This window comes from Drosophila kikkawai, chromosome 3L, assembly GCF_030179895.1.
Source record: "Drosophila kikkawai strain 14028-0561.14 chromosome 3L, DkikHiC1v2, whole genome shotgun sequence".
NCBI classification, from domain to species: Eukaryota; Metazoa; Arthropoda; class Insecta; order Diptera; family Drosophilidae; genus Drosophila; species Drosophila kikkawai.
Window position 1 is genome coordinate 33308141 of NC_091730.1, and position 27563 is coordinate 33335703.

A 27563-nucleotide genomic window follows, 5' to 3' on the forward strand; every position below is an offset into this window, starting at 1 on the left:
ACGCTGGCTGGGGCAGTCGGTATTAGCTGTCAACCTCCGCCCCGAGAGGTTAACGGCAGCTAGTTTCCCGAGGACGACACGGAATTCCGGAATCTCCGGGGTGCGCCGACGGGATCGTCTGGGTCCCCAGCGGCGACGGTCATCACGGCAGCGGTTGAGCGTCGTCGGCACTGGGCGTCGATGCGGCAGGCCATGTCGAGGGCATCTGTCAGCGAGCGCGGATTGCTGCTGATGATCGGGACTTGATATCCGGTCTCTCGGATCCCGTCGACGAAGCGCTGCACGATGATGCTGTTGTAAGTCGCAGGTGGCAACTCGCCTAACACGCATCTGCCCAGACGTTCCAGCTCCATGGCGAAGTTTTCGAGCGACTCTCGGGGTCCCTGCATGCGATTGTGAAAAGCGTGATAGCTGGCATGCTTACTGACCGTGAAATATTCGCGCATAGCAGCCGCTATGGCCTCATACGAGTGGAGGGTGGCTTCGGGGAGGGTGGCGTAAAAACGTTGGGCACGCCCCCAAAGACTCGTGTACAATTTCCTGCACTTCTTCCTTTCTGACCAATGCACATTGGGCCAGCGAGCCGATAGTTCGACGAAAATTAAAGTTTTAAAGCTAGGTTCTTCAAATTTGGTACATATATTAGTGTCGATTCACATAAAAACATATATAAGTTTCAGACCGATCAGACCACGCCTTCCCTAGCCGCCCATATATGATAGGTTTCCTCTTATTGATATTTGTACGGTAATAAATAAATTAAATTCAACAAATGTTTTAAATTCATTTTTTTAACACTTAACCTTAATATTAATAAGTAAAAAATAACAATGCATTCAAAATGAATATAAATAAGTATTTTTCATTTTAAAATGTTCCTAACAGTCGTCTTCTACGTCAAGTTCTATTGAAAACGGATTTTCAGAGTCAGAATCTAAATCACTATCACTATTGCTCCGTGCTTAAGTCGAGTTCTATCAGTTCATCATAAATCCAACTCGTTACGGCAGATGCTCTATGATTGTTTTCTATATAGACATCAAACAGTTGCTCATATGTGATCTCAAACACAGCTACAATATGTCGAATTTATATATATAGGGGCAAAAAGATGCAAAAAAGCTTAATAAAACTAGTTTATATACACTTTGCACTTTAATGGCACATAGTTACTTTTTGGCACAAGTTGGCACAAAATTAGTTATAGTCTACAACAGATGGGTTACCAGGTTAGCTTTTTTCTACTTTTGGACAACACAAATAAACGCACACAAAGAACACATTAACAAACATGAACAAAATCTTTTTTAATACGAATATTCTACATACCTTTCCCTTTCTTTTCCATAATTTTAGTGAAAATAGCTTAAAGCACAACAATTTTGTCGCACTCGCAAGTAAACAAAATCTTTCTCGCGTTTTTGAGTTTCGTACGCACGCAATCAAAGAGTTGACTTTGAAGGGCTGCCAAAATTTCCGGGATGCATCAAAACAATTAAAATCTTTTGATTCATTTTAGTCAAAGTATATACTTTTCAAATTTTATTATTAAAATAGGTTTACTTTCTATGAAAAATTTGAATTTTCGTCGATATATCGGTTCGCTGGCCCAATGTGCAATGGTACTCCTCGGCCATGTCGTCCAGCAGGCGCTGAAACTCCGGCCAGCGACGGGTGCCGTCGAAGGTGGGCGGCAGCTCCGCGTCCGACACCTCGAGCATTCCCAAATGTGAGGTTAGGTCGCACGCTGATGGCGCTGCCCCAGGTCCGGTGTCCATCCTCCGGGAATACATTTGCCGCGCCGGTGCAGAGTCGGGGTTGGCTGCCTCCGCGAAGCGCGGGGTGCTGGCGGAATGCAAGTCGCCGTTGTTTCCGGAGCGGTCGCCCAGCATAGTCCTCTCGAAGGACGCCCACATCTACTCGAGCTTTAGGTTGAACGACTGATCCAGGTCCTCCATTTTTCGCTCGAGCAGCCAGAAGGAGCGGTCGACGGCTCGATCTACGGCGTCCAGCGCGGCGGCATCATCCCGCGGTTCTTCCTGGTTATGCCCTTCAGGGGAGGCTTGACGGCGGTGGCGAGCGGAGTTCTTCGGCATTTTCGTAGGTCAGGGTTTTCGCAAACCCTATGGACCCCACACCTGACACCAATGTAACGAATCTCGGCCGCGCGTAGGAGGTGCCGGCCGAGTTCACTACGGAAAGCCGAGCGGAACTTTTATTTGAAGGTGTGGCTGCCAAGAACTCTCCGGTGCCAACTTCCCCGTCTAAGCCAGCCAATGATCACCCGCGTATTTTGGGATTATTTCCTTGACTTTATTTTCGCCAATCCGGCGTGTTGTTTTCGGAAACCGGGCTTAAGAACAAGAGAGATAAGAGAGAGACCAGAAAATCAGACGACTATATGATATAGCTGCCATAGGAACGATCGAGAAATTAATAGAAATAAAATTATAGCTTCGTTGTTTTTCAACGCATTTTTATTTACTCTGAGATATAAGCTTTTTTTATTATTATAGAATTTTGGTATAAATTTCATAAAAATCGGAAAACTATATTTTATAGCTGCCATAGAAGCGATCGGTAAATGTATAAAATATATAAAGCTGGGAATAAGTATAGGTAAAATGTAATGAAACTCTGTTTTGTGAGTGTTTTCAGCATTTAAATCTATAATATAAACATCAAAACCAATCTGCAAGGGTATACAAACTTTGGCGCGCCGAAGTTAGCTTCCTTTCTTGTGTTGTGTGTAATTGCCACTTCCAGTACAAAAGCTTTTATTTTGTATGCTTGTTTTTCTTTGTTTTACATACATATATCCTACCTAAAGTTTCGTATAGCTTTACGAGTTAAACTTCTAAACGAGGGTAAAAGGTTCAGCACGATTTTTCAAAAAAATTTTTTTTTTATTTAATTATAATATATGTTATGTATATTGATTATCTGCATCCTCTGCGTCAGTTTGTCGTCGCCAGTTGGCTGCACTGACGCTCCTTCGCAAACGAAAGGGCGGATTGCCCCTCTCGCTGTTGATCTGCTGAGCCTATGGGCTCAGGCGGGGCCGGTCTTCGCACTGGTCTTCGGCTTCATGCATACGAAATTGCATGCCACAGAGTTGAGAGGTCAAAATCATTTCACTGCTGCGGGTGATTTAAATTTGTAAACATATATGAAATGTATGCTGAAACATTGAAATATATTATTATTTTTTTTTATGATTTATTGGTGCAAAAGTAAGAAATATATTATAACATGTAACATTATTTTTATCATTAACCCAATAGTGAATATGCCCATATTGTTAGGGTACCAAATATTCTTGCTGAGCCGAAATGAAATGATTGCACACATCCACCCGTGTACGTGAATGCATGAACACGCATACATATAAAGAAGAGTTCAAGCGCAGAGCAACCTTCTGAAGATGCGGCACTCTGCGACTGAACTCTCGCAACCAGTGTGCGAGCATAAGAATGAGAGAGCGAAAAACCCGAGCACACACGAAGCTACGGGGTCTGTCGCTTCGGGCGCACACGAAGTGTCTGGGGCCTGTCGCTAAGAAATTTTTGGTTCAATTTTCGTTGTATGAAATGACCAGTCTATATGTTGTATGGTTAGTGCTTCGGCTAACAAAGTGTTGCCGCTCAATATTAATGTTGAGTAACAGCTCTTTTTGCTGCATTTCCATTACTTATCTAGCATCTCAGGTGGTATAACGATGATTTCTGCACGAATATTAGCCATGATCTCTTCAATGCATTAAGGGTTGCTGGCGCAAACTTTGCTTTACAATGAGCCCCACAAAAGGAAGTCCGGAGGTGTGAAATCTAGAAATCTGGGTCCGATCAATTTAGTCTTTTTTGAGTCAACACAACTGAACAACTATTTTCAATGTAAAGCGTCACTATTTTAACGCGTTCTTTTGGAGTGAAGCGATCCATGATTAAATTTCTGCTGAAGTGAGCTTCTCTACACTGGTCTAATTAAGTTAATTTGTTTACTAATGACAAAGTTATTCGATATTTAAATTCGATTACGCCTTGAACACGATCGGGTTACTCACAACTACAGACTATTGGAGGCCATAGCCAATACCTGCCAATTCTGCGACAACAACACAATGTCAATAGAACATATTTTAAACGAATGTACAGCATTTCAAAATCACAGAATCTCTATTCCTAATTCAAACCTTACCCTGCTTATTTCCAATCCTACAACAAGCAACCTTCTTAAACTTCACTATTTTCTTAACATAATAAACCTCCTATACCTTTTATAAAATAAGATCAATATTTAAGATAACATGCATTTAACCAAAAAATCAAAACTTATACGTTTAGAGAAAGACTTTGAATTACAATTAATATTTAAGATAACCTGAATTTAACCAAAAAACAAAACTTATACATGAAGAGAAGGACTTTGAATTACAATATTTGTTTTAATAGAATGAAACCTCATAGATTTTAAGAGAAAACTTGGAATAAAACCTCAAAATCCTCTAATCTCTAAATGAATTGTTTTGTTATGATAGGTAAAATCAACAACGGAGCGAAATAAAGCACAACCGATCTCAGAGGGAGAGCCTGAGTGCATCTAAATTTAACAACCATTTTTCGGCGACAGTGAAAAATTGACAATTCACTACGAAAATGTAAACAAAGATGGCGAGGAATAAATTGAAATATGGAATTTAAAATGTGGCGCCAAAGCTGCAAGCATCCCCAAATAGGTTCGGTTAGGTTAGGTTAGTCCGGACGGCCCTCGAGGGTCCACACTGCATGTGCAGCAGACAGGCAGTGACCTGTAAGAATACCCACTAACATTCTGCAGTCCTTTCGCGGAAGATGCAGCACGTAGTGGGTGAGTTTCTCGTTGTGCTCTTTGCACATGATTTTTGATATTCTGCAGGTTGCGGAATTACTCCACCTGCTTTTTGCGCTTGCGTCAGCCCGTCTCTCTAGCTCGCTTTGGAGCGTTCTTAGGGAGATAGGGACGTTTTCTGTTCTTTCACTCGCCAGTCCAACGCCTTCCTTTGCAAGTTCGTCCGCGGTTTCGTTACCGTCTATGCCTTGGTGGCTGGGAACCCAGTAGATCCTCACTGACTTAGTCGTGCTTAGGCTATCTAGTGACTCCCTGCTTGCCAGTACATTTTTGGAACTGACCGCTGATGATTGCATTGATCTTATGGAGCCTTGACTGTCTACGAACAAATTGACCGCCTCATGTGGACGGTTTATGCTCTGCGAAAGCTCTGCTGCTTTCCTGATGGCGAATACTTCCGCCTGGAATGTACTGCAGTAGCTTATACGACAGCCTCATTTCAGGGTCTGAACAGTATATGCCCGCTCCAACTCCTCCTTCCATCTTGGAGCCGTCGGTGTATATATTGAGGTGTTGAGCAGAGTCCTGGCCTGACTTCCAGTCATTTGGTCCCATGAATACTGTTGTGTTTACATCCGGGCACGTTCTGGGTATCATGTAGCCAGATGTACTGCTCATGTCTCGACCAATTGAACTGCGCCCGAATCCTTGTAGCGACCAGTTTCCTGATGCAACCAGACGTTGTGCCGCCGTTCCTGCTGTCAGTTGCGCTTGGATATCTAAGGGATATATAACGATTATGGTTTCGAGTGCTTTGGTGGGGGTTGACCTCAGCGCCCCTGATATGCAGAGCAGTGCCTGCCGCTAGGTTCTCTCCATAAGCTTATTATACGTTTTCTTCTCCGTGGCTTGCCACCACACTAAGACTCCATACAGAAGAGTCGGACGCACCACCGATATGTAGACCCAATGCATTAGAGCGGGTGAGAGGCTCCATGTGCTGCTAAGCATCTTCTTGGATGCATATAGCGCAATGGTGGCCTTTTTTACCCTCTCTACTACATTGGCCTTCCACGTCAGCTTGCTGTCAAGTACAATGCCGAGGTATTTGACTTGTGTTTTAGGGGTCAGCCTGGTTTTGGTAATTTTCGGGGGGATCCATTGTGGCACCTTGTATCTCTTGGTGAAGAGAATAAGGTTCGTCTTATCCGCATTGATATTGAGTCCTACCTTCTCCGCCCACTCACATATCTTCCATGATCGAGCTGAGGGTCGATGGACAGACTCCCGAGATAATTATGCTTATGCATCCGCATAAGCTGTTATCTTTGGTGCTTTCCTCTCGAATCTCTTGATTAGGTCGTCTACCACCGGATTCCATAGGAGGGGCATCCCCAAATAAATCGTTGGTGTTTTTCTGTGTATTCTTGCGACAAAATGTCCCCAATTGCTACTATTTAATATAAAACGGCAACATCTACTTTATTGTATATCTTTTATGAGCCAATACCACCGTGCACGCTCTTCAGGGCCTTTGCTCTTGGTTAGAGAAACCTACAATTTCTCGTCATCTAATTCATTTTAATTTACTGCGTATAAAATCTGACGCAATATTCAGCCATCTTTATTTATGTGTTAGAAGGGGCACAGAAGATCGATCAGCTGTAATTGGATGCGTATGCAAGCTCTGTGGGAACACGAGTTTCACATTTGTGAAAAAATCCCAACTGTTCCACACAAATTCACTGAGGGGGAAGACAGTATTACCAAACGTTTTTGCTTTCGGAGCTAGCCAAGATCTACATATCAGTACCGCTTAAAACAATGGAACTGCAAAGTTTTGCGGATGCCTCGTCTCAGGCCTATGCTGCCGACATCTATAGTTGGGTCCTTAAGAATTTTTAAGCGAAAAAAGAAATTTAGATTTTTTAAAAATGTTAAAAAAAAAACCCGACATGAGTACTTGTAGAATTAGTTGAAGTTATGTTCCAAATTTCAAACAGATTGGTCCAGTAGATTTTGAGTTATCATGTATATATATATATATATATACCGATTTTCAAAATGGCTTTTAGTTTAGAGCGCTTTAAACTTTTTGATACCCATACATTGAACACAAGCGACCATCGTTCAACTGTGAATAACTTCGTTAGTTTTGCTTTGATCGATACAAAACTTTAACACAATATTCCTAAAATATTGAGCCTTTAAAAAATACATTTAAAAAAACTAAATACCTTACCACCCCCCCCCCCCCTAAAAAAAAAAAAAAAACTTTTTTGTAAAATCACTTAAGGGGGGGGTAAGGTATTTAATTTTTTTTTTTGTAAATTTTTTTGTATTTTTTATTTTTAAAGTTTAACATCTTAAGAATATTGTGTCCATTACATTGATCAGAGTGAAATTGACGAAGTTATGCGGAGTTGAACGAAGGTCGGTTGGTGTTCAATGCATGGGAATCACAAAGTTTAAAGCGCTCTCCTGAAAAATTCAATTTTTCAAATCGGTGTACACGATTACAGAAAAACTACTGGACCGATCGATTTGAAATTTGGCACACACATTCTTTAACTAATTCCTCAGGTATTCACGTCGGCCTTTTTTTAATTTTTAATTTTTTCTATATTTTTAAATTAAGAAATAACGTTTTTTTTTAGTCAAAAATCGGGTTTTTGACTTTCAAATTTCCTAAAAAATCACAAAAAAACTAAAAAAAAAAAAACGCTTCGTGAATACCTCGGGACACTTATCCTTTAACGAATGAGGTATAATTTTTTTAGATCGGATGATCCTGTGAACTGTTAGGTTGTACACCGCAAAACAACTTTTTTTGGAGGCGACTCGGGAGATTCCCTATAACTTCTCTACCTCTAAATATTTTTCAATACAAAATTTATCAAAAATTATTCAAATGTTGTGTTATTATATGGTATTTAATTAAGCTAACTTTAGCCGTTTCGCCACAATAATTTTTTGAAAAGTTGCCTTTTTTGCACCGAATTAACCTTACCCCCCCCTTAATATTTAATAAAACCTCAAAAAACTATAAAAAGAAACAAATACAGTCTAATTCATTCATAAACGATTGGAAAAAATGACAACAATTAAAAACCCCAAATAATGTAAACGAATACTGCTAATAATGAATTGTTTCGGCTCTTTTATTATTAATCATTTATAAGAAACACATATATTTATTATTCACATCCTTCATCGTCAAGTCCAGAATATTTGTTAGACGATTGCAAAACCTGCAATAGAATTAACATTTTGTTTAAACATTTAAAGGAAAAACAAGAAAGGGAGCTATCTTCGGCACGCCGATGTTTATATATCCTTGCAGTGTTCAATCAGATCATACTTATATATTTTAATTTTTACAGGTTTACATTTACAGTTTTACATTCACAACTTTTTCTCGGCATCTTACGGCCGTTGCTATGCCCACTATATGATATAGTCGTCCGATTATCTGCAAAGTTTCATTTAGATTGTTTCAAAACGGAACCGTAAGCTTATTTGCGTTGCAAACTTCTGACTAAAATTATCCCTGTAAGGATATAAAAAATATGAATATATACATATAACGTACAGCTGTGTTCACTGAAATAGCAGTGCCCCACGACCTGCACGTTTAAGATTGGAAAATACTATTACAAACACTATTTTCATAAAATTTTTTTTTATAAAGGCTTAGTGTATTTAATTATTAGCAATACCACAATCATTTAATTTAGGTAACATAAACCTTATAGAAGATATATGTAGCTAATAACAACAAAAAAGGTCTATATTATGCCGATCATTGAAATAGCAGTGAAAAACTAAAATTCATCATAAATTTAAAAATATCGTATAAGAAACCTATTTCTTCTTAAATTCTAATTGACTATGATCTAATATTTTGTTAAACAGCCTTTAGAAGCTATCATAGCCTCATACCTGGGTGGCAAGGAGTCCACCAAGTCTTAGCAACGCTTGAGGGGAATATGGCCTCATTCCTCCTGCAAAAATTGCCAAAGCTGTGGCTTAGAAGTCGGAAACTTCTTTAATACGTAGCCCTTGATGTCCCCCATAAGTTTTCGATCGGATTTATATCCGGGGACTGTGCAGGCCATGGCATTGCATCCACTTTTTCATTAAGAACCCACTCCTTGGCCACCTTGATGGTATGATTAGGGTCACTGTACTGCTGAAATGTCCAAATTAATGGCATATTTTCCTCAGAATACGGCTGCAAGACAGTTTTTAATATTTAGACATAAACATAATGGTCTTTGATCCCACCGATCATATATACGGGACCTACAACGTTGTATGAAAAGTATACGCACACCATGACTTTTAGGCCACCGTGCTTTACTGTCTTCAGCGTGTGGTTTGGGTGGTACTATGTATTTGGAGGTCGACGGACATATTGTCTTGTCCTATTCCACCAAATAAAACCAGTTTGGAGTCATTTGTCCAAAGGATATTACGCCATTTGAATAGTGGCAGTTCAAGTGGCTATTGGCGAACTCGGATCTGGCCTTGATATGCCTTTAACCAAGCAGTGACATTTTTCATGGACTTCGCGAGTCTAAAATTTATTCAATAAGTCCCCGGCGAATGGTCCCATGACTGATTCCCATGCCAATTCCTGCTCATATATCCCTAGAGGATGCAAAAGGACGAGCTTTGCTGAAACGAAGTACGCGTCGAGCCTGTACAATTGTGGTTTTGCGAATCGTACCTCGTTTTTTTTTTGGGTTCGGTTAATATTTTATGATTTATAAACAATTCTAAAATAACAATTTGAAAGATTTGGAGTCTCTTTACATGTTTTGCCCTTCTTTCTAGGCTAAGTAATCTGATACCTTTCTCTCATGGAGCAGTGAGGTCCTGCGCCCACAAAAATATTTTTTTTTGCGTTGTAAAGGTGTATTATAGTATAAACTATAATAACGACCGTAATTAAACTCATTTTTTACAAAATTAAAAGAAATTTCGGCACTTTTTGCGAAAGAAAATTAAATACTGCTATTTCAGTGATCGGCTAAAAAGAGCTGCATATGTGAAAAAATATTAATAAAACATAAAAATAGAGCAAATCTAACGGAATTTTTTCTCGATTCTTATCTTTAGGTTCCATTTTACAAAAACAATGTGCAATAGATCAGCTTGCAAAAAGGAATATGTACAAAAAAACGTTTTGAAGTTGTTCCTCTGTCGCACTGCTATTTCAGTGAACACAGCTGTATATGATATAAGTATATATATTTATATGTATGCCAATGGTATTGAGCATTGAAAGAATTTAGGAATGGTGTTTTTACTTACTGGTCCATTATTCGGCTTATTTTTCGGCAGTGTTTGGTCATCACGCTTATGTCTGTAGTCCTCTTGAAATCTGCTCTGACCGTTTGTAGCTACTTTTTCCTTTACAGCTTCGGGCCTTGACAGATTCGAGCATAAATAAAATAATATCGATTTAAAAGAAAATTGATACTTGTATATACTTATTTAATAGTAACTAAAGAGAGTTATTTGCCTTAAAAAGTTTGGCTATGGCAATTACAACTCGAACAAAATATAGGTATGATAGGCCTCTTTTTCAGGGACCGTAAATAATGATTATTGTCGCTATTTTTAAATAAATAAATCAATCACTTCCAATCAACATAGAACAAGCATGACTAGCACGTTTTTATCCTTTAAGGATACACTATGAATATCCTGGATGTTTTTTATTTTTAATTGTTATATTTATTCTTCTATTGTTAAACATTATTTTTGAACAAAAAAATTTAAAATCACACATAATCATTAAGCTTGAGCAAAAAAAATAAAACTCAAAAATAATGATTATTCGTGATTTTTATTTCTTTTGTTCAAAATATAACTCACCAAGCAAGAACTTTTGATCCTTTAAGGATATTGCCAATAGTGTCCTATGTAAAGGGACCCTAGAGCAACAATTGACAATTGACTAACCTTTTTATTCAACTGCCACAGTTGGCGGTGGAGTTTCGATATGGGTCGCTAGCGAAATTTTGTTCTCCGCAATTTTTTTATTTTCCACGCGGGAAATAATGTTTCCGAGTGCAAAATTTGCAAATTAACGTTAGTTGGCGAGTACGTGTGCAACATGAAGCGGCATATGCAAACTAAGCATAAATCGGAGTATGAAGCTGAGATAGCTAACATTCAGGAAGACTAAGCTGCCGAAAGAAAAATTAAATTTGCAATAACAATGGGCAAACATGAAGTGAAGGATGCGTGTATCGATTTGGTGACGCTGGAAAAGCTTCCGTTGGCTATTTGTAATTCGGATATGCTGGGACTAGTTTGCGTAGAAACGGACATACGGACGGACAAACGGACATGGCTAGATCGATTCGGCTGTTGATGCTGATCAAGAATTCATATACTTAATAGGGTCGGAAACGTCTCCTTCACTGCGTTGCAAACTTCTGACTGAAATTATAATACCCTGCAAGGGTATAATTATTAAAATACATAAATGCATAATAAATTGAAAATGAATGTACCTAATTGTTTTACTGGTTGATCATTATGATGATTATCATTATCATTATCATTATTATCATTGTTTTGGTAATTATGTGTCTCTGCTGCTTCTGCTCTGTATGTAACAGTTGACCTTATATTAAATAATTGCAACAAACACAGGTAAAATACATTTTGTTGTTGTTGTCAATTGTTACTCTAAGGTTCCTTTATAAGGACATAGGAAAATATTGGCAATATCCTTAAAGGATCAAAAGTTCTTGCTTGGTGAGTTTTATTTTAAGCAAAAAAAAAAAATCACGAATAAACATTTTTTTTAGTTTTATTTTTTTTGCTCAAGCTTAATGATTATAGTCAAAAAGAAAAAATTTATATTATATATAAAAAGATACATATTTACTCGCATTCTATAGGTTGCCTTGACTTATTTGAAATTTGACAGCAAATAGGAGTAGATAATAAAACCACAAAAGCGGTTTTATTCGTTTAATAAATCCAATAAAACGTCCTCATGAAAACGCTTTAAACCGAAATTAAAGAATACAATGAACAATAGATTCAATGAATATTTAAAATTAGTTCCATATAAGATTTAATTCTCAGAATTGATTTTTCATCACAGAAATGTTGAAAATTGTTGGAGTTTCAACTTTGGCGTCGAATTCCAAAGACATGGGCAATGGTCCACGATTGGGACTATTTTTTAGTAGTGCGGTGATGTATTGAGAGTAGGTCCTACCGAAAATAATAAAGGTAAGTCCAATTATATAGGCCACGTAATTCAAAATGTCGTCAAACATCGCTTTTTGGATTCTTAGGTATACCGCGGAACCTGTAGGTGATGTATGGGACTTTTACTCAGGAGCACCCAAATATCATGGAAAACTTGAAATGGTTCGTGGAAATTTCACAAAGTTTAATTTTGTGTTCCTGTGTTATTTGTGATTTTTACTTTTTTTTCTCAAAAATAATTATTAGTCTTGATTTAAAAAATTAAAAATCGATAAGTACAAGGAAAAACTCTCCACCCATCCAAATCCTTTAGCAAGGGACTTGATACGGGTTTCCAGCAGAAGCCGTCTACTACGTTACGACCTTCCAACCCAGCCATAATTAGTCAGGGCCATTTACTCTGTACCAGTCTACATGACTGCTAGTTAGGTAGTATTGTAAGATTTGATACACTTATTGTTAGTCTCATATTTGAGAAGATTCAATAAATAAAACAAAGCCGAAAAAAAATCTTTGATTTCTTTATATTTACCTGTCGCTTCGGTTATGAGACTCCTTACATTTACTATTAGTAGCTCGATCTTCACGATGGTCATCTGAAAAAATGAATATAATAATAATAATAGCATAATATATCATTGGGGGATAATAATATATCACAGGGGGTCGGTTAATCAATAGATAAATTATGAACCCATTACCTAGTTTGTAAACCCTTGCAGGGTATTTGCCTGAAGTTTACAACGCAGTGCAACAGTCATTTTCAATGCTATAAAGTATATGTTCGTAATTATAATTATAATAGCTTAATATTGTGTCAAAGTTTTTAATCGATTATAGCAAAATTGACGAAGTTGTGCGTAGTTGAACGGAGGTCGTTTGGTGTTCAATGTATATAAGCGAAAAATCGGGGTTTTGACGTCCAATTTATATATACAAATTTCATATTTTTTCAATATCGAATAATTCTGTGGACAGTTGGCTGCAGCGTTTAAAAGGCTACGCTACTTCCGTAGTATTTCGTTTTGCTATTGGTACCGCTCTTACTTTGACGAGAGCCGTAGCAGAGCCATAGCAAAATGGCAAAGCCTATGCTCTGCTCGGCTCAGTTTTGTCTTGAAAATAGCTATATCAATAGATACAGCAAAAAATAAAGAACTGTGCTCTGCGTAGCCGTAAAAAAATTGAGCAAAAAATTAAGAACGAGATAGGAGCAGAGCAAATGAAATTTCGTCGTGTGCTACGGCTGTCGCGTGCCTCTGTTTCTGTCTTTGTTTGTTCTCGTTTTTGGTTTTAAATATTATTATTTTGCTCAGAAAGAACACACGAACAAGTATATACATAGATAAAATGCATATGTTAGGTACTAAATCTGTACTTATCTATCTATAAGTACAACCTCCACTTGGGCTTAATACAAGCAACCCAAAATATGACCTCCTGCGAGCGGTCTGGGTTTGTTTAAGCACTAACCATACAACATATAGACTGGTCATTTCATACAACGAAAATGGACACAAAAATTTCCTAACATGCGGTCCCATGTTAACTGTTTGCTGTTAGCGACAGACCGTCTGTTAGATTTTAGCTGTTAGCGTCCCGTCCCATGTTAGCTGTCAGCTGTTAGCGTCAGGCCTTTACATGTATGCGTGTTCATGCATTCACGTACACGGGTGCATGTGTGCGATCGTTTCATTTCGGGCCAGCAAGAATATTTGGTCTTTTGCTACTTTTCGCGCTAGGTACCCTAACAATATGGGCATATTCGCTATTGGGTTAATGATAAAAATAAGAATGTTATATGTTATAATACATTTCTTAATGTTTCAGCATTCATTTCATATTTGTTTACAATTCAAATCAGTGGCAGCAGTGAAGTGTGTTGCATATATGTACATATATATTCGAATGAATAAAATTTCATCTACTGAGATAGGAACAGGGCATATTGCAGTCGGTGCTCGCGATCGCTTGCACATTCTGTGTGCTGCAACGCGTCGAGACGCTGGGGGTTGTTTTTGTTTTTTTTTTTTTTTTGGCCGAGCTGCTACCCAAACCGTTAGATCTCGTGCCCGTCTCTGTTTACAGTGACACCGACTGCAATATGCCCTGTTCCTATCTCAGTAGATGAAATTTTATTCATTCGAATATATATGTACATATATGCAACACACTTCACTGCTGCCACTGATTTGAATTGTAAACAAATATGAAATGAATGCTGAAACATTAAGAAATGTATTATAACATATAACATTCTTATTTTTATCATTAACCCAATAGCGAATATGCCCATATTGTTAGGGTACCTAGCGCGAAAAGTAGCAAAAGACCAAATATTCTTGCTGGCCCGAAATGAAACGATCGCACACATGCACCCGTGTACGTGAATGCATGAACACGCATACATGTAAAGGCCTGACGCTAACAGCTGACAGCTAACATGGGACGGGACGCTAACAGCTAAAATCTAACAGACGGTCTGTCGCTAACAGCAAACAGTTAACATGGGACCGCATGTTAGGAAATTTTTGTGTCCATTTTCGTTGTATGAAATGACCAGTCTATATGTTGTATGGTTAGTGGTTTAAGATACCATATGTGCTATCGGGGTGACTGCGTGCTCCCTTATCGCACTTAGAGTATTTCCCACGATCGGGAACTGTCCGATGCGTGGGTCTAGAACTAAGATCAATAATGTACATTCTCATGTTAGCTATTTAAGCTAGGATTTGAACGAATAAAATTTAGTTTGAAATATCAACTCAACAACGTCAGACGCTCGTTTCAGTTACAGCCTCTCTCGACATATTTATTTAAATTTCCCAAATATTTTCTTTGAACGCACTTGCGCAATGCGACAAATAAAATTTCAGTGCAAAAGAAATATGCAGCAGCTAACAGAAACACAGGGAGGAAAATTATCTTATTTGTTTTTACATAAACAAATACTTATTTTAACTATATTAAAAAGAATTTATTTAATCATTTATACGCCTGGTAACAATGTGTCAAGAGTTTAGTTCGTCACTGTACGTTATTTTGCTCAGATTTTAATTGTATTCCGACTACGGTCACCAGTGTTCCACAAAGAGGGGAAATTCCCCTTTTAAGGGGAAATTAGTATGGTATTATGGTGTCACCAAAGGAGCGCCCTCTCTACTATAGTAATATTATTTACAGTAAATATGTCTTCCCCTCTGGACCCTAATTTCCCCTTAGAAGGGGAATTTCCCCTCATTGTGAAAAAACTCTGACGGTCACACCGATCAAAAAAGTAAAAAATAAAAATCGGCCGCGATTCCCCTCGAATAATAATGCATTTCGGGATTCATTGTCGAAGTATTCACGCAGGAATGTATGTAGAAAATTAGGAAAAAACAAGAAAGGAAGCTAACTTCGGCACGCCGAAGTTTGTATACCCTTGCAGATTGGTTTTCATATTTATATTATAAATTATAATGCCGAAAACAGACACTAAACAGAGTTTCATAACATTTTACCTATACTTATTATGTTTACAGTTTGACAGTTACAGTTATACATTCACAGCTTTACATTTTCTCTACATCTACGGATCGCTTCTATGGCAGCTATATGATATAGTTGTCCGATTTTCATAAAATTTATACAAAAATTCTATAATAATAAGTAAAGCTCATATCTCAGAGTAGATGAAAATAAGTTGAAAAACAACGAAGTTATAATTTTTTCTATTACTTTCCCTATCGTTCCTATGGCAGCTATAAGATATAGTCGTCCGATTTTCATGAAATTTATACCAAAATTCTGAAATAATACCAAAAGCTTATGAACCAAAGTAGATTAAAATACGTTGAAAAACAACGAAGTTATAATTTTTTCGATTAATTTCCCGATCGTTCCTATGGCAGCTATAAGATATAGTGGTCCGATTTTCATAAAATTTTTATCAAAATTCTGGAATAATATAAAATGGCCATATCTAAAAAATGATGGAATAGAAAAACAGCCAAGTTATAATTTTTTTTCTAAAAATTTATCGAACATTTGTATGACAGCTATATGATATAGTCGTCCGATCCGGCCCGTTCCGACATATATAGCAGTGAGAGTATATAGAAGACTATATGCAAAGTAGAAACGGACAGACGGACAGACGGACGGACAGACGGACAGACGGACATGGCTAGATCGACTCGGCTGTTGATGCTGATCAAGAATATATATACTTTATAGGGTCGGAAACGTCTCCTTCACTGCGTTCCAAACTTCTGACTGAAATTATAATACCCTTCAAGGGTATAAAAATATTCAATTAAATTATTTTTTTGGGTAATAATTATAAAATTTGTATGCATTAGAAGGTAAAAAAATTAATTTGATGGTTTCCGCACACATTACTGCGTGAATACTTCGACAAGGAATTTAAAAATGCATGGTTATTCGCGGCGAATTGCGGTTTTTTTTATTGTTTACCATTTTGGATCGGTGTGACCGCAGTCGAATTACAAAGAAAAACGGAACAACATAACATCAAAAAGTATAGAACTACATATATAGAAGGTACAAAAAATGTGTCATATGGTGGGTTTTAGCGGTAGAACCCGCATTTCTCCGTGGAACTCGCAATGCTATGGCACCGGACTGAGGTGTATGTGTTCGAATCCCGGTTATACTTTAGATTTCCTTCCCTTTTTTTTTTGGTTTGTTTTTTCCTTCCGTTTTTATTTTAGTTAGTTTTTTATTTATTTTTTTTTTTACGTTTCTTTTATGTGATTTCTAACCTAACCTAACCTAACTTTGGTACACCAAAGTTTGTACACCCTTGCACTTTCCTATTGGATTATTATACATTATACTATACATTTATCTTTACAGCTAGCGATCGTTTCTATGGTAGCTACACTACTGGCCGAAAAAATAAGTTCATGCGTATAAGGTCGATTTGCTGACGAATTCTGGTCTCAGTTTCTTGTACTGACTTGCCAGTGACTTCTTGTTAGAATGCCAAAAATAATAGCGAATGTAGTTTAAAATATGCGTGGATATACTGGATACTAATCGAAGTTTAATAATATGAAGTAAAATGTGAAAAATATCTAATACGTTCAGAGTTCTACGCTTAGAAGAATGTCTTTACTTATTATTTTGGCCAACCCATTTTCATGCTTTTTGGATAAAATTGATGACTTTAAATTTGAAGTGTAAAATCGCTTTGACATTTATTCTTATAATCTGGAACAAGAAAGGAAGCTAACTTCGGCACGCCGAAGTTTGTATACCCTTGCAGATTGGTTTTCATATTTATATTATAATTATAATGCCGAAAACAGACACTAAACAGAGTTTCATAACATTTTACCTATACTTATTATGTTTACAGTTTGACAGTTACAGTTATACATTCACAGCTTTACATTTTTTCTACATCTACGGATCGCTTCTATGGCAGTTATATGATATAGTTGTCCGATATTCATAAAATTTATACCAAAATTCTTTAATAATAAGTAAAGCTCATATCCTAGAGTAGATGATAATACGTTGAACAACAACGAAGTTATAATTTTTTCTATTACTTTCCCTATCGTTCCTATGGCAGCTATAAGATATGGTCGTCCGATTTTCATAAAATGTATACCAAAATTTTGAAATAATACCAGAAGCTCATTTGTCAAAGTAGATTAAAATACGTTGAAAAACAACGAAGTTATAATTTTTTTTCGATTAATTTCCCGATCGTTCCTATGGCAGCTATAAGATATAGTGGTCCGATTTTCATAAAATTTTTACCAAAATTCTGGAATAATATAAAAAGGCTATATCTTAAAAATGATGGAATAATATTGAAAAACAGCCAAGTTATAATTTTTTTTCCAAAAATGTATTGAACATTTGGATGGCAGCTATGTATATGATATAGTCGTCCGATCCGGCCCGATCGTTTTTAGCTGCTCCGGTTTTCGGCAAATTTCTGCTATCGGAATGTTTCAATTTCTCATCGTTTCTTACTGCTCAAGCAGCTAACTTGTGTTTTTGGTAAAAAGGAAACAACGTAAAGTACTGCCTATTATATTTACAATTGCCCTTTTTCTAAGCCAGAAAAAGGCAAAAACGGTAGAGTTAAGCAAATCTATGCACCTAAGATGCTGCCACACTTTTCACAGTTTAAATTCCGGTGGTCTCAAATAATTATTTGGTTAATTTGGACCATTTAAGTAATCACATTAAATAGCATTAATTATAAACAACCATTTTGGCGGTCCTTTAAATTTATTAATGAATTTATTTATATTTTATAAGTATTTTTAACTGGCTGTTTCGTTCCACCAACAGTATGGCAACCTTAGCGATAACTTTTTGCGGTGAACTTATCGACCTATCTCCAAACCGAGAAAACTGGTTGAACACGGCAAAAATTTTGTTGTCAAATCTGAGGTGGGGTCAGAAATAAATTTTTTATAAAATAACTACCTGCCAGAATGATCTTATGGTGGTGTGGAATAAACATCAATAGACCACTGAGTAAACTATTTTTTTCCTTTTGTAAATAATATCTGATTTCATATGAAAAAGCCATTTACTTTTCATTCCGGTCAGAAAAAGGTGCCCGTTTTTCAAATCGAAAAAATCTTTCGATTTCGATTACCGGAGCACCAATTTCTCGTTTTCAAAAACGAAAACGAAAAATTCTTGCCGTTTTCGATTACCGGAGCAGGCCTGATAGCTAATAACAACAAAAAAGGTCTATATTATGCCGATCATTGAAATAGCAGTGAAAAACTAAAATTCTTCATAAATTTAAAAATATCGTATAAGAAACCTATTTCTTCTTAAATTCTAATTGACTATGATCTAATATTTTGTTAAATAGCATTTAGAAGCTATCATAGCCTCATACCTGGGTGGCATGGAGTCCACCAAGTCTTAGCAACGCTTGAGGGGAATATGGCCTCATTTCTCTTGCACAAATTGCCAAAGCTGCGGCTTAGAAGTCGGAAACTTCTTTAATACGTAGCCCTTGATGTCCCCCATAAGTTTTCGATCGGATTTATATCCGGGGACTGTGCAGGCCATGGCATTGCATCCACTTTTTCATTAAGAACCCACTCCTTGGCCACCTTGATGGTATGATTAGGGTCACTGTACTGCTGAAATGTCCAAATTAATGGCATATTTTCCTCAGAATACGGCTGCAAGACAGTTTTTAATATTTAGACATAAACATAATGGTCTTTGATCCCACCGATCATATATACGGGACTTACAACGTTGTATGAAAAGTATACGCATACCATGACTTTTAGGCCACCGTGCTTTACTGTCTTCAGCGTGTGGTTTGGGTGGTACTATGTATTTGGAGGTCGACGGACATATTGTCTTGTCCTATTCCACCAAATAAAACCAGTTTGGAGTCATTTGTCCAAAGGATATTACGCCATTTGAATAGTGGCAGTTCAAGTGGCTATTGGCGAACTCGGATCTGGCCTTGATATGCCTTTAACCAAGCAGTGACATTTTTCATGGACTTCGCGAGTCTAAAATTTATTCAATAAGTCCCCGGCGAATGGTCCCATGACTGATTCCCATGCCAATTCCTGCTCATATATCCCTAGAGGATGCAAAAGGACGAGCTTTGCTGAAACGAAGTACGCGTCGAGCCTGTACAATTGTGGTTTTGCGAATCGTACCTCGTTTTTTTTTGGGTTCGGTTAATATTTTATGATTTATAAACTATTTTAAAATAACAATTTGAAAGATTTGGAGACTCTTTACATGTTTTGCCCTTCTTTCTAGGCTAAGTTATCTGATACCTTTCTCTCATGGAGCAGTGAGGTCCTGCGCCCACTAAAATAATTTTTTTTGCGTTGTAAAGGTGTATTATAGTATAAACTATAATAACGACCATAATTAAACTCATTTTTTACAAAATTAAAAGAAATTTCGGCACTTTTTGCGAAAGAAAATTAAAAACTGCTATTTCAGTGATCGGCCAAAACGAGCTGCATATGTGAAAAAATATCAATAAAACATAAAAATAGAGCAAATCTAACGGAATTTTTTCTCGATTCTTATCTTTATGTTCCATTTTACAAAAACAATGTGCAATAGATCAGCTTGCAAAAAGGAATATGTACATAAAAACGTTTTGAAGTTGTTCCTCTGTCGCACTGCTATTTCAGTGAACACAGCTGTATATACCTCATAGGGTCGGAAATGTCTCCTTCACTGCGTTGCAAACTTCTGTCTGAAATTATAATACACTGCAAGGGTATAAAAATAGAACAAACAAATCATTGCTTGTCTGCCCCGCCAACAAGCGTAGCGCAGGCAAAGCATTGTAGATGCGCTCTCTATATATGCAATTCTATACTCTTTGATAAAATGTATAGTTGTCTCAAAGTTCTAATAAAGTGGCCAATGAATGAAAACAGTATTACTGTATTATAAGGCCATTATTATTTAGGGCAGACTGAAAATGAGCAATTAACCGAAGTTTTAGCATAGCCTGAAATATATGTATGTAATAAAATATTTTGATTTGGGATTTATATGATTTACCATATATCAAAATTCAAATTTAAAATCAAAGGCATTTAACAAAAATCGAGAAAAAACTTAAGAAAGTTTAACTACTCCTATGTACATATTAATTATTTAAGGGGGGACATCTGAGTAACTTTTTTTTTAAATCGAAAAATTTTTTTTTGCTTTAAAAATACTTTAGGGTCTTAAAAATAACATATCAAAAGATAGAGTACGGCAAAAGTTTCTGTGTCGAAATTTTCCATTCTGCGGCGATGCCTCTCATGTAAATATATACGATCTTAAAACTTTAAACGCGTTTTTCTCAAAACCACTTTTTTTGAGTTGGCCGAAAACATAACTCAAACAAATCTTAACCGATCGATCTGAAATTTTGACAGTATATCCAAAATACCTATGGCTATCGACACACGTAGGATTTTTTTTTTTTTGCTTAATTTTTTTTTTATCAACAATTTTGTGACGTTTTTTTTCATGAAAATTGAACATTTTATTTAATCACTCACCATTTTGCTAAAAATCAAAATATCGAAAAAATCCTACGTGTGTCGATAGCGGTTGAGATACAGAAACTAACAAAATTTGATTTTTTGTTCTAGATCAAAAATTAAGGACGTTAGGTTTTCGGCCAAAAAAATAGGGCCTACGGAGACATGCTGCACAGCCGCCATTTTGTTTTCGATTTATTAAAAAAAAAATTTATTTTGTAGTTTACATATAACATTATGAAACCTACTTAAAAATTTTTCGATTGGCTTTTTCATTTGGCCAAAAAAAAATTCTAGAAAATGGGCTTTTTTTTGCCAGTTACTCAGATGTCCCCCCTTAATCACAGAAGCTAGAAATTATTACCGTTAATCATATGGGTTTTATCTTCCTCCCTACTGTCTTGATTTCGACGCCAGCTGACGGATGCGTTTAAATTTGCATTATCATTCTTATCCATTTCCACTTCTGTAAGTTTTTCACATAGCTCTTCTTCCAAGCTGCTTTTATCATGTTTCCGAGCGTGGGCTAAACGTTCTTCAATTTCCAATTCTCTTGCCGCTGTATCTACTGGTTTAGCAGATCCAAACACATTTGATGATAAATTTCCGCTTTGTTTACTAATTTTTGTATGCTCCGTAACAGATTTTTCAAGCTCAATTTTTTTCACATCTGGAAGTGGCAAAGTTCGCGGTTTTAAATTTAATTTGGGTCGTTCTTCGAGTTTGGAATTGTCTTCTCGTGAATATCTTTCCAAATTTCTACCACGGCTATCGCGATACTTTTCAGATAATTGATCATCCCTTCGGGTTGGAGAGGAATCAATTGATTGTGGTCTCGCACTTGTGCGCCAAGAGCCTGGTGTGTTAGTTTCATCTCTTTCCGGTAAGGGCTTTTTTTCTCTATTGAAGCTTCGTTCATAATTAGAATAGTCAAAACTACTGCCATTATTTTGGCTATCTCGCCTCCAATTTCCAGAGTCTCTGTTTTCTCCACTATTTCCGAAGCCATCAAAACGTCGATTGCCTTTTTGCCGATTTTGCTGATCGTTTTCGTTTGATAGTTCAATACGAATGCGGCGGCCTTTAATAGATGGATCTGGTAAGCTGAGTACATAAATTAAATCATCTCTATTCTCTAGCTCAACATAGCCAAAACCCCTTGATCTACCGTTTTCACCATCTTCACGTGGAAGTCTCAATGAAATCAAATTAATACTTCCGAAAAATTCATATAAGTCGTCTTCGTTTGCATCAAATGGCAAATTATTAATATACGCAATAAACGGGGGTTTATGAGGGATGGAGTTATCATCAAATATCCGGTTTGCTCGAGGCGCGGTAGGGAGCTGATAAACTAATGGCAATGTATTAGTACCGTCATCGCTGTCATCGCCATCCAAATTTCGTAATTTCTTTGAAACTTGTGTAGTTCCAACAGGTGTGTCAGCATTAGAAAGGAAGGATTGTAAAGATATAACTGTTCCTTTGTTCTTTTTACCCTTTTTGCCTGCAAAACATGTAAAGGTTTTTAATGCGTTTATTAAAATTTTGTTGTTTATGAGCATATACATATATGTACGTACATATGTATGTATATGAATACATACAAATTATGAATATGTACAATTAAAATATTAGCTTTAAAAAGCAATTTTATTTAATTTTTAAAGTAATAAAATGAGAAACTCGAAATATGTACTTACATACACACACAACATTTAAAATGTACATATGCGTGTATGCAATTGTATTAATGTACATACATACATATACGAATGCTCATGTTACGTGTCACAACTAAGCCACGAGGGTTCTTAAAAATTACTTGATAAGTTAATCAAATAAAAAAAATATACTTAAATTAAGTTTATAATGCATTTCATTAAAATATTTATACGCCTAACCTGCAGAAGCCATTTCGACAAAGATTTCCAAACTGAAATTTTGAGTTTTACAAATGCTATAACTTGAGAAGTCAGTTTCCTTTTATCGTTATCGAATCTTATTCTGTTATTACTGTCAGCAAAAAATTTCTAACAATTTCATATACGGCAAATATCATATTCTCACGGCTTATACATAATATAACAAATATACCATATATATTTTTATATATTAGTGAAGTAAAACAACGGTATATGCATATAAAAATAACGATGACGAGGAAATATAAAATACATAAATAAAGTTACAAGTATGCACAAAAACTGTGTGTTTTTCGGTATATTCTTGTTCCAAAATTTCAAGAATCTATCAGGCCTGCTCCGGTAATCGAAAACGAAATATTTTTTTGTTTTCGTTTTTGAAAACGAGATATCCGGTGTCGGTTTTCGAAATCGAAAAATTTTTTGATTTGAAAAACATTCACCTTTGTCAGGCCGATACGAAATAAATGGTTTATTTTTTGTAAGAAATCAGATTTTATTTACCAAAATAAAAAAAATGGTTTACTCACTGGTCTATTGATGTTTATTCCACACCAAACCACCATTCAGGCACATAGCTATTTTATAAAAAATATATTTCTGAGCCCACCACATTTGACAACAAAATTTTTGCCGTGTTCAACAGGATCTTTCGTTTTGGCGATAGGTCGATAAGTCCATCGCAAAATATTATCGCCAAGGCTGCCATACTGTTGGTGGAACGAAACACCTACATAGTTAAAAATACTTATAACATATGAAAGAATACACTAATAACTTTCATACTGTCTTCCCAATCAGCGCTTTTGTGAGGAACGGTTGGGATTTTTCACTAATGCAAACTCGTGTTCACACATAGCTGCGTTAAAGTGCATCCGCATTCAATAAGAGCTGATCGATCAGCTGTGGCTCATGAACACGTAAACAAAGATGGCTGAAGCGGCCGATGTGGGAGTAAAATGAATAGTTTATCAACTATTTAGGGCAGTCATGCCCAGCCCATAGCTCTTTGTGCTCGCATTGTTTTTGTAATTGCTCTTTGGCATAGGCAAAGCAATCGCCGTATACATGCACGACTCACTCCATAAGCAAAGCAGATTACACAGACAATTTTGCGAATTCTCTTCATTCTCCACGTCTTCGTTGAGCTTTAGTGAGCCCCAATGCATTGTTTGCTTTAACGAATTAGTAAATAAAATAAGTTTAATTTTCAAAGGCATTTCACAACATATAATTTACTTTCATTTTTTTCAGTGCAGAAATTTAAAGTAGAAAAAAACGTTTGCGTAAATGTATTTGTGTTTTCATTTATGTGTTTTGGTGTGTTGCTCTGCCATAAGCAACGTTTGGGCACCCCTGATTTAGGCTGTTTAACAACAGAAAAACGACAGCTTGCGTCAGATTTTATCCGCACTAAATTACAATGAATTAGATGACGATGAATTTGAGTTTCTCTACTGATTTTTCTCTAACAATAAGCAAATGCCCCGAAGAGTGTGTATAGGTGGTATAGGCTTCCCAAATCTATAAAATAAAGTAGAGGTAGGCGTCTTATATTAAATAACAGCAATTGGGGACATTTTGGGGCAAGAATATACAGAAAAACACCAAAAACTATTTTGGGCATGTTTGTAGCTTTGGCACAAAATTTTAATTCTCATTTATTAATTGTTCCTCTTCAGCTTAGTTTACATTTTCGTAGTGAATGGTCAAATTTTCACTGTTAATACGGTCTTCCCCCACAGCGCATCTGTGAGGAACGGTTGGGATTTTCGCAGATGCGAAACTCGTGTTCCCAAAGAGCTGCATCAAAGTGCATATGCATCCGAACAGCTGATCGATCAGCTGAGGCTCATGAAAACATAAACAAAGGCTGTCGAATTGGCTGTTGAAACTTTGAAATGGAGCATCTACCAACTATTTTGGATGTTGTACAACAGCAAAGGCGCAGATTGCGTCAAATTTTATCCGCACTAACTTAAAATGAATTAGATGACGAGGAATTTTAGTTTTTCTAATGATTTTTTTCTAACAAAGCGCAAATTCCCCGAAGAGTGTCTATAGGTGGTATAGGCATCCAAAATCTTTAAAATAAGGTAGAGGTAGGCGTTTTATATTAAATAGTAGAAATTGGGGACATTTTGGGGCGAGAATATACAAAAAAAAAAAAGAGAATATACAAAACAACTATTTTGGGCATGCTTGTAGCTTTGACGCCAAATTTTAAATTACATCTTTCATTTGTTCTTCGCCAAGTGTGTATACACTTTCGTAGTGTTGGTCAAATTTTCACTGTTAAGAGTAATCAGAGTTGCACCGAAAAACTATCGCCTAACTATCGCCAAACAAACCGTGGTTAGATTTTAATGTTGAACTAACGCCGGTCCATTTGGGAAAATTCGGAACGGCAAAACCTTATGGAACATTTGTTCAACGGATGTTGAATGTGCTTTAATGTTGTGTGGGAAGACCCTATAAAATCTAAACACGGTTTGTTTGGCGATAGTTAGGCGATAGTTTTACGGTGCAACTCTGATTCTTCTTCTTAATTTGACCATTCACCACGAAAATGTAAACAAATTGGAGAGGAACAAATGAGATATGGAATTTAAAACGTGGCGCCAAAGCTACAAGCATGTCCAAAATAGTTGGCGTTTTTTCTGTATATTCTTGCCCCAATACGTCCCCAATTGTTAATATTTAATATAAACCGCCTACCTCTACCTTATTTTAAAGCTTTTGGATGCCTATACCACCAATAGACACTCTTCGGGGAATTTGCTCTTTGTTAAAGGAAAATCAATAGAAAAACTAAAATTCCTTGTCATGTAATTCATTTAAATTTAGTGCGGATAAATTCTGACGCAATCTGTGCATTTTGCGGTTGTACAACAGCCAATATAGTTGGTAAATGCTCCATTTCAAATTTGCAACTGCCAATTCGACAGTCTTTATTTACGTTTTCATGAGCCACAGCTGATCGGATGTTGAATGCGCTTTAATGTTGTGTGGGAACACGAGTTTCACATTTGTGAAAAATCCCAAAAAATATTTTTTTTTCAATGAAGACAATTTTTTAAAAATATATTTTTTGTAATTTTTAATATTTATTTTTATGCATTTGCTCAAATAAAAATAATTTGATAAAATTATAGATTTTTTTAATTCAAAGTGTAATTGCATTCGTATTCGACCTTCATCGAGTGCAGACGTACCTACGGACGACCGCTACGAGGGTTTTATTCTCGTAGTTTATTTCATGGTGAAAAAGGAAACTCGGAACTAAACTACGTACTGCTAGTTAGGCCAAGCCCTACAGTACTTATTACATTCGGACACTAGTGCGTGAGACGTGTGAGCTGCAAAGTTCATTTATATGGTGCCACGCGTAACAAGCTCAAAATAATGAGCGGCGATCAAAAGAATGAGCGTAGAAGCTCTGTAAACCAAAGAAGCGGTTGTTTCACTTACTTCTCAACTCGCGATATCGAAGCAGAAAAAACGTCTACCAAGCCCAACCCTGCTCTACTGACCGCCGACGGCACGAGAGCGCGCTCTTGCTCACCCGCCCTACTCATTCCAGCTCCTACATCTTGGAGCTCCCAATGCCAAACCCCACCACCACCGGCTTCGATGGAAGACGCACCAACAACAAGCAGAGCTGCAATTTCTGCAAACGCAGCAAAAGCAACAGCAACAACTAAACCAACGACCAATATTGCGAAATCGGTGCCAACGGCCGCAGCGCCAAATTCAATGGTAACAAAAACCGTGAGCTCCGATAAGCAACAAGCGGTTCCGGCCATACAGACTGGCATGGATCGCTACATCCAAATTGAGCGTAAGCTCAGCCCACATAACACGGTTGGTAACAAACCTAAGATCAACCGTGTTACCAAAAACCTACGACCCAACCAACTACAACAGCAGCGAGATCCTCTTTTAATCCGCTAAATGCCCCCACGGGCATCTCCTACGCCGAAGCTCTACGAACAGGTACTCCCCACGGAAAGACAAATAGATAACGCTCTCATCAATGTGAGAAATAAACTGAACTACGTTTCCCCTGGTAGCCCCACATATTGGCCAGCAGACCCCAGAAAGATACCTGATCTAATTGACTTCGCGGTGACAAAAAACATACCACGCAATTTAATAAACGCCAAGGCCCTTCCGAACCTTTCTTCAGATCACTCGCCGCTGTTGATAACCCTCCTTCAAAGCCCAGAAACTACGAATCGCTCCTACAGGCTGACGTCGCACAAAACCAATTGAATGAAAAACAAAAAGTATGTGAGTTCCCACATTGAGATAGCCCACCCAGCTCAATACTGTAGCCGACATAGACTCCTCCACCTCCGCTCTGGAAGAGGTACTTGTGACTGCAGCTAGGATCTCAACACCACAACGGACGGATGTGCAAAAAAACAAATTCAAAACGAAACAGCTTATCCAAGAAAAGAGGCGTTTGCTACGACCGTTGCAAACCAATAAATCGCCATGCTCAAAGCAACGTCTAAATCAAGCCACACGCAAACTAAGCCGGGCCCTG

General features: G+C 37.1%; 1 protein-coding gene across 2 annotated transcripts; it reads right to left on the reverse strand.

Moving 5' to 3' along the window:
• Positions 1–3028: 3028 nt before the first annotated feature.
• eIF4B (eukaryotic translation initiation factor 4B) lies at positions 3029–23103 on the reverse strand. 2 transcript variants are annotated; one of them, XM_041776405.2, is made up of 5 exons: positions 22991–23103; positions 21451–22593; positions 12602–12665; positions 10147–10261; positions 7971–8078 (listed from the first exon to the last, which is right to left on the reverse strand). In XM_041776405.2, the coding sequence occupies exons 1-5, from the start codon at positions 23001–23003 to the stop codon at positions 8025–8027; spliced, it is 1389 nt and encodes a 462-aa protein (XP_041632339.1). In that variant the 5' UTR covers positions 23004–23103; the 3' UTR covers positions 7971–8024. The 2 variants fall into 2 exon arrangements, with proteins under 2 accessions (XP_070141163.1, XP_041632339.1); XM_070285062.1 differs by lacking the exons at positions 7971–8078; positions 10147–10261 and adding an exon at positions 3029–3140.
• Between the last annotated feature and the right edge of the window lie 4460 nt (positions 23104–27563).